At 44.4% G+C, this 13,750-nt stretch overlaps 1 protein-coding gene across 3 annotated transcripts; it reads right to left on the bottom strand.

Annotated features, from left to right (window-relative positions):
* Positions 1–3,468: 3,468 nt before the first annotated feature.
* Positions 3,469–11,781, bottom strand: LOC124151883 (cytosolic beta-glucosidase-like). Of its 3 annotated transcripts, XM_048395944.1 has the most exons (5): positions 11,607–11,781; positions 10,350–10,544; positions 6,496–6,616; positions 5,489–5,667; positions 3,469–3,911 (listed from the first exon to the last, which is right to left on the bottom strand). In XM_048395944.1, exons 2-5 carry the CDS (start codon positions 10,516–10,518, stop codon positions 3,556–3,558), a joined length of 825 nt encoding a protein of 274 aa, XP_048251901.1. In that variant the 5' UTR covers positions 10,519–10,544; positions 11,607–11,781; the 3' UTR covers positions 3,469–3,555. The 3 variants fall into 3 exon arrangements, with proteins under 3 accessions (XP_048251901.1, XP_048251899.1, XP_048251900.1); XM_048395942.1 differs by lacking the exon at positions 11,607–11,781 and having other exon boundaries at positions 10,350–10,795; XM_048395943.1 differs by lacking the exon at positions 11,607–11,781 and having other exon boundaries at positions 3,469–3,881; positions 10,350–10,795.
* Between the last annotated feature and the right edge of the window lie 1,969 nt (positions 11,782–13,750).

Below are 13,750 nucleotides of genomic sequence, written 5' to 3'. Positions count from 1 at the left end.
TAGCAGTTGCGTTTTTGTGACTTGATTCCATACATGTACTACAATATTGAAAACCAAAATTTACTTGTTTGAAAAATACACTAAAATATTGGTGTCACAGGAACTTTTGTTGTTGAGTAGTTTAACCTCTTATGATCGTGGGTTTGAACCCAAGATTTTGTCCTGATCACGTTTCTAGTTTGTTCATCACGACACCTTTGCTCGTCTGAAACCTACCACAGAAAACGGAAATCCTGATTAAAACATCTTAGACCAACTCACTCACTTATGCAGGCCTTACTTTCAAACGTCACAGTCAGATAAGTTGTTATTGGTTTTCCTGTAAATATTCGCTAAAATGAAATAAATGTTTGATGGAAGGCCGTCCAAACGTTTAGCATCAATTCCCTAAGCTACTTAGATCTACTTGAAGTGTTGTCATGTGTGACGTTTAGACGTGTGAAGCTGGTGCAAATATGCTGGTCAACAATAGCGGGGCTAGATTGAAGTTGTTCCCGTGTATCACCAGGTACAGGGGTATTGTCTCTACAACCTGGGGCTAATTAGCTGATAATTACTGTCATTGGACCAGGTGCATCATCAAACATGCATGACGTCATCATGTATCTATAACTTGATACTTTTCTTATTGATTCCAACAGGCTGAAGGTCGCTTCAAGGTCGTTATGACACAGGACATTAATGTGTAAGTTTAATGTTATTTTGTATAATGTCCCAGATCAGGGAGTCATGCTGGTCCCTGGGACCGTTACACAAAGCTGTCTCAGCGCTACGACTGCCGTAAGCCTATGTTAAAGTATGGGAGTTAGGATCATCTTAGTGCCAAGATCCCTTTGTCTTTCGCTCAAACCCAAAACGTCGAAACTCACTAAGATTTTGTAGAAGGCATGACCGTGAGAAGCTCGACTCACGTCACAAAAACCTTCATTCAGTAACGTGTGTCTACCGAGTCCCTTGACTCCGCACTTAAATGTCCCCCATTCATCAGCGTTAAAGGTCAAAACAATTACTCCCGCTTAATAGATATTTCCAACTTTTCATTTCTTAAAGAATTCTACCGATTTTAAACCAATACTTGATGGCAAATTAGGAATTTGGTGAAAATACACACGCAGACAAATATAAAGAGAAATTAACTGACGACCTCTGCATGTGAACGTTAAAAGGTTTAAGATTATATCCCTACTGGCAATACTATATATTTCATTTTCTCAATACTTAAATTGACAACGTTTATATAGAGACGTTTTCATTGAGTACCATTAAGCCAAATATATACTTAAACAATGTGCAAGCGTCTGTCGGACAGCCTGAACCGGAGCTTATATTATCAGCATTAATACTGTTCATGTCTCAGGGTGCCACTGTCTCGGAGTTGACAAAGTGCTCAACGCTCTAAACTCATTTGTCTACGCCACACTCATCCCGTCTTTGGTGACAACAAGTCATTATTTATAAATTTCACGGTTCGTGGCAATTCCCACCGTGGACTGTTGACCCGTGCGACGCCTACGTGGTCTCTGTGAGGACCTCTTTGCGAAACCAATCTCGTTCTTTCTCGCGAGTGTTAAATTACTGTGAAAGGAAGACAGGACAGACAGATTGTATTATATTCGTCTTCCACAACTCCAGGTAATTGTAAGAGGCAATTGTGTTGTGACGCCATTGGCGCTAAGTTAATAGTATAAGCTACATATTATGCGGAATTGAATATCGCAGCAAACTGGATTTTTTTTTTATCATACAAGTTTTGGATGGAATTGACACCAGAACGGATTCACATACATATTTCAATTATTCCATCACGGAACAATTCAATCAAACATTCAGGATAGCGTTAGCGTCCATGATCTAGCATCCAGTATTTGACTTAAATTCTCATTATCAGAACTTTCGTCTTTCTTTCTGTACATGAAATACACGTATCAGCCCTTCACACACAAACACCCCAACCCGCCCCTTCACACACATACACCCCAACCCATCCCCTTCACACACAAACACCCCAACCCACCCCTTCACACATATACACCCCAACCCATCCCCTTCACACACATACACCCCAACCCACCCCTTCACACACAAACACCCCAACCCGCCCCTTCACACACATACACCCCAACCCAACCCCTTCACACACAAACACCCCAACCCGCCCCTTCACACATATACACCCCAACCCATCCCCTTCACACACATACACCCCAACCCACCCCTTCACACACATACACCCCAACCCATCCCCTTCACACACATACACCCCAACCCACCCCCTTCAAACACAAACACCCAAACCCAACCCCTTCACACACATACACCCCAACCAATCCCCTTCACACACAAACACCCCAACCCAACCCCTCACACACATACACCCCAACCCACCCCTTCACACACAAACACCCCAACCCGCCCCTTCACACACACACACCCAAACCTAACCCCTTCACACACCTACACCCCAACCCACCCCCTTCAAACACAAACACCCAAACCTAACCCCTTCACACACATACACCCCAACCAATCCCCTTCACACACATACAACCCAACCCAACCCCTCACACACATACACCCCAACCCACCCCTTCACACACATACACCCCAACCCACCCCTTCACACACATACATCCCAACCCCTTCACACACATACACCCCAACCCACCCCTTCACACACATACACCCCAACCCACCCCCTTCACACACATACACCCCAACCCATCCCTTCAAACACAAACATCCCAACCCATCCCCTTCACACACATACACCCCAACCCACCCCCTTCACAGACATACACTCCAACCCAGCCCTTTCACGCACACACACACACACATTATTTACAGAACGCCGCCATATAGCGGCAATACTGCTGAAGCAGCATTCACTCACTGCCTCTTAGGTATGACCGCCTCCGTGGTCAGTGGTTCGATCCTGTGGTTCGGCCGCGTCCTATCAACAGACTAGCGTCTACTGTGTGTGAGGGGGGCATTCATGTTAAACACTCCGGCATCGTATCTCAGTGGGCTACCACTAGTAAACACATACACACACACGCGCACGCACGCACACAAACACACACACATTATTTACAGAACGCCGCCATATAGCGGCAATATTGCTGAAGCAGCATTCACTCACTGCCTCTTAGGTATGGGATAAACATGTCAGTGGTTCGATACTCGGCCGCGTCCTAACAGACTAGAGTCTACTGTGTGTGAGGGGGGCAGTCATGTTTAACACTCCGGCATTTAAACCCCACATACTTACCTACTCGTCCCCGGAATCCCCATGGGGCAGTGTACCTACCATATTCCCACATAAGCTAAATGTTTGCGTACATGGGATATTCACATCAAAATCATTCTCTAAATTAGAAGATCAGTTAAACATTAAAATACACACGGTTAACTTGGCAAGGAAACATCTGGATTTATTTTTCCAAACGCTGCATATTTACACTTTGGAATTGAATATTAACGATTACAACAAACACAAAGACAGTACGAAGCCCATGTGTTATATGGGTTGAAGACGTAGGAGTGAATATGAACTTGTCACTGATAAAAAGAAATAAATTCAAATACTACAAATACTATGGCTGCACTGGACATGCTCGTCATTGGCTCGACAGCCCGGTCCGAGCTACACGACACAGTCGGATGACGTGGCGCATGTGTGACAGGCGCATGCGTAGAAGTAACATGTGGCATGGCATCCGGCTTGAAAAAGCCATTGTTCTCGATCAACATCCGGTAATGGTCCGCGGAAGGTTTTGCTGCTCTGTGGCGTTGTGGGTCCGTGAAGTTGACAGAAAATAATCCCCAAGTGTCTTGGTATCCGTTAAGTTCAAAACTGTTCAATAGAGACCGAACTGTGAACCCTGTCACGTGAAATCCGTCTAGTTCAATAGCTGATCGAAAAATATAATAATCATATAATACAATGATATATATATATATACATTAATATATATACATGTGCATAATTGTGTGTGTATCGATATATCTATCAGTAACACAATGACGTCACCTTTGAATCCGTCGCGAGTTGCCATGAGCAGCAAGCAGTTCATGGGTAATTAGAAATCCCCGAAAAAACGGTTTCCGTTCAATACAACTGTATAAAAGATATTGTATACAACATTGACACTGCAAAATATCATGTTTATCCCAAATCATGACTCCCAGTAACAATGGAGGAACATCTCAATAATGAATGTTTTCTATTTATGATAATACTGTACACATGATGGAATTAAGTCACTACCAATCATTGCTGGAACTGTTAAGTAACCACTCGTGCTATTCCGTGACTGTTTACGGAAATGGCTGAATGGTGACGAATGACAAGAACCCGACCAGGCAGGCTTTCTCCAATCTTATTGAAATGGGATTTTTCCTCCGAAATCCCTGTGCGTGAGATACACCAAAGAAGATCGTGTCACGTGTGAACTGGGTGTATAAAATACACGCCTTATTTATTTATATAATGAACTGGCCGTTAAAGTTCGTTTTCGAGACACATCAAGCTGAAATGGCGGCCTGAATATTTCGCTCACTCGTAGAATTTAGAAACGTCGACGCTGATCTTCACGCGACCTTCTATAGACGAAAGGAAGAACATTTAAATTTTAGGCATTCTTTAAATATTTCTTCGCGGTGAACGGGAAATATTTGAAGCTGGTAAGTCTTGCTATTCTGTTTTATGCACCCTCTACTGAACTAAATTGAACTAAACATGAACGGTCTCGACAGGAACTGCATCTCTTTAATACAATCGCTTGTGACTATAAAGAGAAACGTGTTAAAACGAGGTGTTTGCTACCAATCATGATTTACAGAACAACACATTATCTCGAGGCAAGTGAGAAAGATATTTCGAAAATGCCACATTTTTTTAGAATGCAAATGAATAAACCTTCACTACAGTGTTTATTGCATAGGAGGCGCCTTAAAGAAATCACATTAATATATATAAAAAACATCCTCAGGGGAAGCAGTTATTTAGAGCTTTAACACGTTGTTCCGAGGCACGTGGACCTCGCCCTACTTGCTGCTGAAGTAAGTCAAGATGCAGGTACAAGTGAGAACCTGGCGCTTTCTTTCTTTGCGGCTTACATGAGGTCGCGTGTAAGATTGAAACGTTCTTCTGTTTGCCTTGTCCCATCCAATATGAAGCTTAATCATTTAAGATATTCCTTATTTATTTTACGAAATTATGTTTATGAAATGATAGCAATATTTAAGTGGCGCCGGGAGCTGAGATCATATCCGCTAGAGACCAGGTTGATCGTCAGCATCACGGCGGGGAACACCAGGAATGGGCTTCAAACATTGTACCGGGTCTTCGGCGTGACGAGCGACCGCTTTAACCACTAGACTACCCGACCACCCCTGTTAAATGGAAGGCATCACTGTTGTTTGTGACGTAACAGACGTAACGGTGAAATTATATCTGTTGAATCTGATAGCTAGAGACTTGCCTTACCTTTCAATACTTCGCCCGCATACATATCGATCAGTTGTGACCGAGTTGGCCCTCCCCGGGCCGTCTCCTGTTTCGATATACCCGTCTCTGTGATCAGTACTTCCGGGTTGTTGTACCTGTCCCGGATGTGACGTAGTAACTTCCGTACACCGCTAGGGTTGTACAAGGATGACCGATTCCTGGAAGTTGACACAATATGTATAATAATAATAATAATAATAATAATAATAATAATAATAATAATAATAATCCTTTGCTTTTCTGTATTCACTAAATCTTTTAAGCTTTTTGCTAAGCAAACAGGAAGGTTATCATCCTGGACCTCCTCATCACAGATCCCCAACACCTCTTACTCATCTCCTTTACATGGATGACCTTGAACTTATTGCCAATGGAGGATCTACACTAAAAAACAGATTCTGCTGTTTCTTTTCTAATGATATTGGCATGTCCTTTGGACTCGACAAATGCAACATTCTTCATTTGAAACGTGGCAAGGTAGAGGGAGGATCAGACAGTTTACTTTGGGAAGGAGTTATAGACCATCCCATGGAAGGTCAGGCCTATTCGTTCTTAGGGATGTATATTAGGGACAAACTCCAGAATGCTCACAAGGGCAAACTTCGGTCAGGGTACAAAAGTAGATTTAAGGAAATCTGAATTCAGAGCTGAACGCTCGCAATTAAGTCAAAGCCACAAATACTTATGCTGTGCCCGTCATTTCGTATTCTTTTGGTGTTGTTGATTGGACGAAACAAGATCTGAGGGTATTGACGCCCTCACACGAAGAATCATGTCAGACAATAGATTCCACCACCCTCGCTCTTCCCTTAATCGCTTATATTTACCAATTATGATGGGAGGGCGTGGATTGATTAATGTGGAGGCTCTTCATGATAGAATTGTTTTGTGTACTTTTGCACCCATTTATTTGTCTGATGATACCGTATTACAGAGTCATGGCGAACCTGGCGACCCCAGGATGAGGTATAAGAGTTATCACCTACCCTGGACTCAACTGCAGCGTCAGATGTTTATCCGCCTGTATCCCCACGTGAGCCGTGACGACGTCCAGGTGCTGTACACGTGGTGTCACGTACACGCCTACACCGAGGAAGTCTGCGGTCCCTGGAAACACAAGCAATGTTGGTGTCAGACACTGTCATGCTGTTGCTGCTGCTGCTGCTGCTGCTCCTCCTCCTCCTCCTCCCCCTCCTCCTCCTCCTCCTCCTACTACTACTACTACTACTACTACTACTACTACTACTACTACTAATACAACTACTACTACTACTACTACTACTACTACTACTCCTACTCATTTTAACAAGGAAACAGCGTTATCACTATCCCCCCGTCATTGCGCACATTAGAATTGTGTTTGTTCTTATAGTAGTGAATATGAAGAGTACTATAAAGCCATAAGAAGAGACAAGCACGTGGGCTGGTTTATGTTATCAGAAAAAATGATTAAATGTGAAGGTAATATACACAAAAGGCCCCTTCTTTTGAAAAAATAACTCAGTCTTGATAAGCTAACTGAAGTAGTTAAGTAAGTCTATCTCCGTTGCAGACACTGTGTTTGCACTTAATAAAATAACATGGATCAAGGGACGTAATTCTGTAAAAGAATAATTGACGGGACGCTAGTAGTTGTTCCCATCGCAGACACTAAGCACAAGGTTGAAAAGTACGGAGCAAGGGCAATAACTCTGTAACAAAAATATTTACGGCACCAATTTTCGAGCTTAGTCTTGACAAGTATCTCTTACATAAGCATGCTAACTTTCATTCATGTAATTTCAGTAGTTGCTCGGGAAACTTGTCCCCATTTCACACAGTATGCACTCCATGCATTGTCACATTGTCGCATCGTCGCCTATTTTACACATTTTTGATGGTGCGACAAGGCTACATATTCTGACCTTGAAACATGTCGCGTGTCGCATTGTCACCCTTTGGTGAAATAACAAAATAATATTCAAAGCGCGACAATGCGACAACGCGACAACGCGACAACGCGACAAATAGTTAAAAAGTGTGCATTGTCGCGCAATGACACTTTTTGCATGTTTATGATAGGGCGACAATGCGAGGACGCGACAAAGCGAAAATGCGACAACGCGACAATGGGACAACGCCACAATGTGACAACGCGACAACGGGACAACGCGACAATGTCCCTACTAAGATTCAATAAAGTGATAATCAAATGTCAGAACCAATATTTGGACAGGTGAACTACTACTTGACAACATCAGGAAGGTATTCTACTGTTCTGGAGTTTGGAACTGAATAACAGCGATTGGAATGACAATATTTGTAACTGTCGGAAGCTTTCTTACAAGTTACAGTTCTGTTGACCTTACCAATGGCTCTTTCTCCTTCAAGTACTGCAAATATTGCCTTTCTTTCACACCTTGCGCAACATATGAGGTGAGGTGAGATGAAATGGGGTTTAACGTCGCGTCCAAGATTATTGCACTTATATAGCGACGTGCATGCACGTGTATGTGTGTGTGTGGCTGCTTGTACTAGTCCGGACTGATGCCGATTTATAGTGCTAGCTCACTGAGATACCATGCCTCAGTTTAACATGAATACCAGTATACTGACTCCGAGCCGACCAGTCCTTGTTTTAGCCCCTTAATGCCGAGCGCCAGACAGCGCAACATATGACGACATCTTGAAATGTCCAAGACATTGGTTGCCCGGATGTGTCGCGCACCTTGTCACCTTTTAATGGCATGACAAAATGCAACCCATCTGACGTTTCATGTTTGGGTTCACGTGCCCATTACCATTCCGTGATTCACGTGAGCAGTGTGAGCTGCACGAGCTGTGTGAGCTGCGTGAACTGCATGAGCTGTGTGAGCTGCATGAGCTGCATGAGCTGTGTGAGCTGTGTGCGCTGCACGAGCTTTGTGAGCTGCATGAGCTGCGGGAGCTGCGTGAACTGCATGAGCTGTGTGAGCTGCATGAGCTGCGTGAGCTGTGTGAACTGCGTAAGCTGCATGACCTGTGTGAGCTGCACGAGCTGTGTGAGCTGCGTGAGCTGTATGAGCTGTGTGAGTTGCGTAAGTAGTGTGTGCTGCATGAGCTGCGAGAGCTGTGTGAGCTGCTAGGCTGTGTGAGCGGTATGAGATGCGTGAGCTGTATGAGCTGCGTGAGCTGCATGACCTGTGTGAGCTGCACGAGCTGTGTGAGCTGCATGAGCTGTGTGAGCTGCATGAGCTGTGTAAGCTGCGAGAGCTGTGTGAGCTGCTAGGCTGCGTGAGCGGTATGAGCTGCGTAAGCTACATGAGCTGTGTGAACTGCGTGAGCTGCATGACCTGTGTGAGCTGTGTGAGTTGCATGAGCTGTGTGAGCTGCGTGAGCTGCATGACCTGTGTGAGCTGCTAGAGCTGCATGACCTGTGTGAGCTGCTAGAGCTGCATGAGCTGTGTGAGCTGCTTGAGCTGCATGACCTGTGTGAGCTGTGTGAGCTGCATGACCTGTGTGAGCTGTGTGAGCTGTGTGAGCTGCATGACCTGTGTGAGCTGCATGACCTGTGTGAGCTGTGTGAGCTGCATGACCTGTGTGAGCTGCATGACCTGTGTGAGCTGCATGACCTGTGTGAGCTGCATGAGCTGCTAGAGCTGCGTGAGCTGTATGACCTGTGTGAGCTGTGTGAGCTGCATGACCTGTGTGAGCTGTGTGAGCTGCGTGAGCTGCATGACCTGTGTGAGCTGTGTGAGAGGTTGGAAACAACATGGCGGACATCTCGCAGCACAATATATTTGTAACATGTAAGTAATCTCTAGTTGCGTTTCTTTTGTTGGTAAGGCTACAGGTCGTGAGTAATCTACGCTAAGAGGTTACTAATGGATCGGGTTGTCAGGATTCGGAACTTGGTTGTACATGTCATTGTTTCCCAATTGCGATGATCGATGCTCATGATGTCGGTCACTTGATTGTCTGGCCCAGACTCGATTATTTACATTCCGCCGTCCTATATCGGCACTATTGTTGAGTGCGGCGTGAAGCAATGTTCACTCACTTCCTCTGAGACCCACAAACACACGCACACACGCACGCACACACGCACACACGCACGAGTGCCATCGCTTTATAAGATCCTAGAAGTGCAGTTATCTTGAACGCGACGTTTAAACTCGTTTCACCTCACATCACCTTCTGTGATCCGTCAATCATTATCCAGCCTTCATCAGTCGAGAAGATGAACTTTAATCTAAAAAATCGCTGGTACTTTGACTTTATCTTTCACAAGCATGCTCAATACCTTGATTGGTCTTAATAATGTATGGTAAGTTTTGAAGTAATTCTGTTTGAGGTATCATTGTCTCCTCCAGACTGTTCTACAATACGTCAATTGAGGATGTTGTTTTCACTTAGTGTAGAATGTTTGGCGTGTAGATGTTTTGAAAGATAACCGCATTGAAATGTTGACGTTGCACATGCAGCATGACGTCATCAACGTATGTGCAAGGTGTTACCAAAATAATTCCGCTGTCTAGAATTCCTGGAGAGACAAGAAAGCCAAGCTGTGTAACCGATGGGAATGTGAAGATTTTATGTCAGCTTCAACCAGTACATTTGTACTAACCTAAGTTTACTTGAGTTTCAGGATTTTTAGCGATACCAACAATCACACATGCAATAATAATAATAATAATAATAATAATAATAATAATAATAATAATAATAATAACAACAACAACAACAACAACAACAACAACAATAATAATAATAACAACAACAACAACAACAACAATAATAATAATAATAATATTAATAATAATAATATTAATTTTAACAAAATAAATCGATATTTTAAGGAAATTACACAGAACCGTCTCACCTTTTATTTGTTGTCGGTCGTCGTGGTCCATGGCTAGGAGACTGGCGGGGGAGGGGTAGTTCCCAATGCCTAGGATAGGGTCCACCATCAGACCGAGGTCAAACTCCATGTTCCTGGTCGCCGCCTCAACGTCCGCGGGGTCACGGGGGTCAGCCGGCTCCGTCCACATCGCGGACACCGATATGCCGACCTGTCCTACAAGACGGAGTGAGTGAGTGAGTGAGCATTGGGTGAGTGAGTGAGTGAGTCTCCCCACCGCCATAGGAGAAAAACAGTTACGGCTTTGGTGAAACACGTGGTACGGGTTTTTTGGTGATCAACCAAGGTTCATCATGGCTCAAACTGTATTAACAGCGTATCCTTGTCCCAACCGAGGCACTCGCATCGCATCGCTTCGCGTCCTATGGCATGGTATCTTGTCCTGTCTTATTGTATCGTGTCGTATCGTATCGTATTGAATCGTGTCATATCGTGTTGTATTGTGTCGTGTCGTATCGTGTTGTGCCGTGTGGTGTCGCATCGTGTTGTATCGTATGGTATGGTATTGTGCCGTATCGTATTGTGTCGTATCGTGTCTTATCGTATCGTATCGTATGGTATGGTATCGTGTTGTGTCGTGTGATATCGTATCGTGTGGTATCGTATCGTATTGAATCGTGTCGTATCGTGTTGTATTGTGTCGTGTCGTATTGTGTCGTGTCGTGTCGTATCGTAGTGTGTCATGTTGTATCGTATGGTATGGTATCTTGTTGTGTCGTGTGATATCGTATCGTGTGGTATCGTATCGTATCGTATGGTATTGTGCCGTATCGTATTGTGTCGTTTCGTGTCGTATCGTAATGTGTCATGTCGTAATGTGTCGTATCGTATCGTGCCGTGTAGTATGTTGTCGTATTATGTCATGTGGGGTCGTTTCGTATCGTGTAGATGTGGTAAGGTTGCCTAATGGTTAAAGCGCTCGCTTGTCACGCCGATGTTCCGGGTTTGACTCCCCACATGGCTACGATGTGTGAAGGGGCGGTCGGGTAGCCTAGTGGTTAAAGCGCTCGCTTGTCACGCCGGTGTTCCGGGTTTGACTCCCCACATGGCTACGATGTGTGAAACGTCAGGAGTGCCAGATGTTGTCTTGAACGTTTTCAACAGTGCATAAATCCAAATAACTTACATCAGAATAATTAAAAGACTTCTTTTCAACTTTTCATTAATCATACATAACTGTGCTCAACGCAAATGCCGTTTTGTTGAAAAAAGATTAACTTAAGCAGTGACAGATTCAAAACATCATTCCTAGCCTTGCTGGAGAGTTTTGTATTTATCCTGGTACAGCCTGTAGGCGGCGGCGTTCGCCCGCAGCATCGTGAGCACCGCCCTGTAGGCGTCTGTGCCGTACTTGAAGGCCGCCTGGTAGGGTTTGTTGAAATTGATCCACGTTTTCACCTGAAATAAGTTATTTAAAGTCTTGCAAGTAGTGACAGTCAGTAGTACAGGAGTGCAATATTGTCTTGTATACTTAGATATCCGATTACATCACTACTATTGATGAATTACTTCTGTCTGATTACTTCTGTCAAATTAATTCTGATGGATAACTTCTGCGGAATTACTTCTGTCGGATTATTTCTGTGGAATTACTTCTGTGGAATTCATTCGGATTACTTCTGCCGGATTACATGTGTCGAATTACTTCTGTCGGATTACTTTTGTCGAATTACATCTATCAAATTACTTCTGATGAATACCTTCTGTCGAATTACTTCTGCTGACTCTTTAATAGTTAACTTTATCTCAGAACGCCCGTGTGCAACATTAGCATACAAACCAACCCATAATACGGTGGATAAAGATTTCAATTTCAGGAGCAATAACGTCATTAACTGAAATAACACCGAGGTTGATGTTATTTTTACCCTGTCGCCAAACTGCTGAAAACACGTGTCTGCATACTCCACATAGTCGTCAATAGCGGTGTCATTCACCCAGCCGCCATTGCTAGCCAGCCATAGAGGAAGGTCCCAGTAATGGAGAGTGACCACAGGTCGGACGCCGGCATCTGTCAGCGAGTCCAGCAAGTCGTTGTAGTACCCCACACCCTTCTGGTTGACCGCGCGTGAGGGGGTCATGATGCGTGACCAGGAGACCCCGAACACATAGTGCTGAGCCTGAAACAGTCAGGAAGTAGGTCTTAACGCCGCTTCTAGTTTTCAAGTGGATTCCAAGAATTGGCTTTCAAGACCAGCAAACAGCAAGACAGTGAGTGAGTAAGATGTAATGACGGATCTAGCAATACTCTGGATTCCAAACACACATGTTATCCTATGATCATGAAATGCAACGAATGCCTAACAAAATTTAAACCTTTAAACAAATGTTTAGTGGCTAGAGGTAAAAGTGATCGCTCCTCGCTCACTCACATTGATGCCCTGGTTCGATAACATGTATGCGTCCTATCTTATCAGATACTTAACACAAACAAACATCCTCTATGTATCTGTGGTGAAATGGCCTCACCTTGACAGCCTTGAACGCACCGACATCCTCTTTATATCTATGGCGGAACAGCCTCACCTTGACAGCCTTGAGAGCAACGACATCCTCTATGTATCTATGGTGGAACAGCCTCACCTTGACAGTCTTGAGAGCACCGACATCATCTATGTATCTATGGTGGAACAGCCTCACCTTGACAGCCTTGAGAGCACCGACATTCTCTGTGTATCTATGGTGGAACAGCCTCACCTTGACAGCCTTGAGAGCACCGACATCCTCTATGTATCTATGGTGGAACAGCCTCACCTTGACAGTCTTGAGAGCACCGACATCCTCTATGTATCTATGGTGGAACAGCCTCACCTTGACAGCCTTCAGAGCACCGACATCCTCTATGTATCTATGGTGGAACAGTCTCACCTTGACAGTCTTGAGAGCACCGACATCCTCTATGTATCTATGGTGGAACAGCCTCACCTTGAGAGTCTTGAGAGCATGGACATCCTCTATGTATCTATGGTGGAACAGTCTCACCTTGACAGTCTTGAGAGCACCGACATCCTCTATGTATCTATGGTGGAACAGCCTCACCTTGACAGCCTTCAGAGCACCGACATCCTCTATGTATCTATGGTGGAACAGTCTCACCTTGACAGTCTTGAGAGCACCGACATCCTCTATGTATCTATGGTGGAACAGCCTCACCTTGAGAGTCTTGAGAGCATGGACATCCTCTATGTATCTATGGTGGAACAGTCTCACCTTGACAGTCTTGAGAGCACCGACATCCTCTATGTATCTATGGTGGAACAGCCTCACCTTGACAGTCTTGAGAGCACCGACATCATCTATGTATCTATGGTGGAACAGCCTCACCTTGACAGTCGTAAGAGCACCGACATCCTCTATGTATC

Source organism: Haliotis rufescens, unplaced genomic scaffold, assembly GCF_023055435.1.
Source record: "Haliotis rufescens isolate VD_foot unplaced genomic scaffold, xgHalRufe1.0.p SCAF_15, whole genome shotgun sequence".
NCBI lineage: Eukaryota > Metazoa > Mollusca > Gastropoda > Lepetellida > Haliotidae > Haliotis > Haliotis rufescens.
Note: the sequence above shows the minus strand (reverse complement) of the source record. Positions and strands in the feature narration are given on the sequence as shown.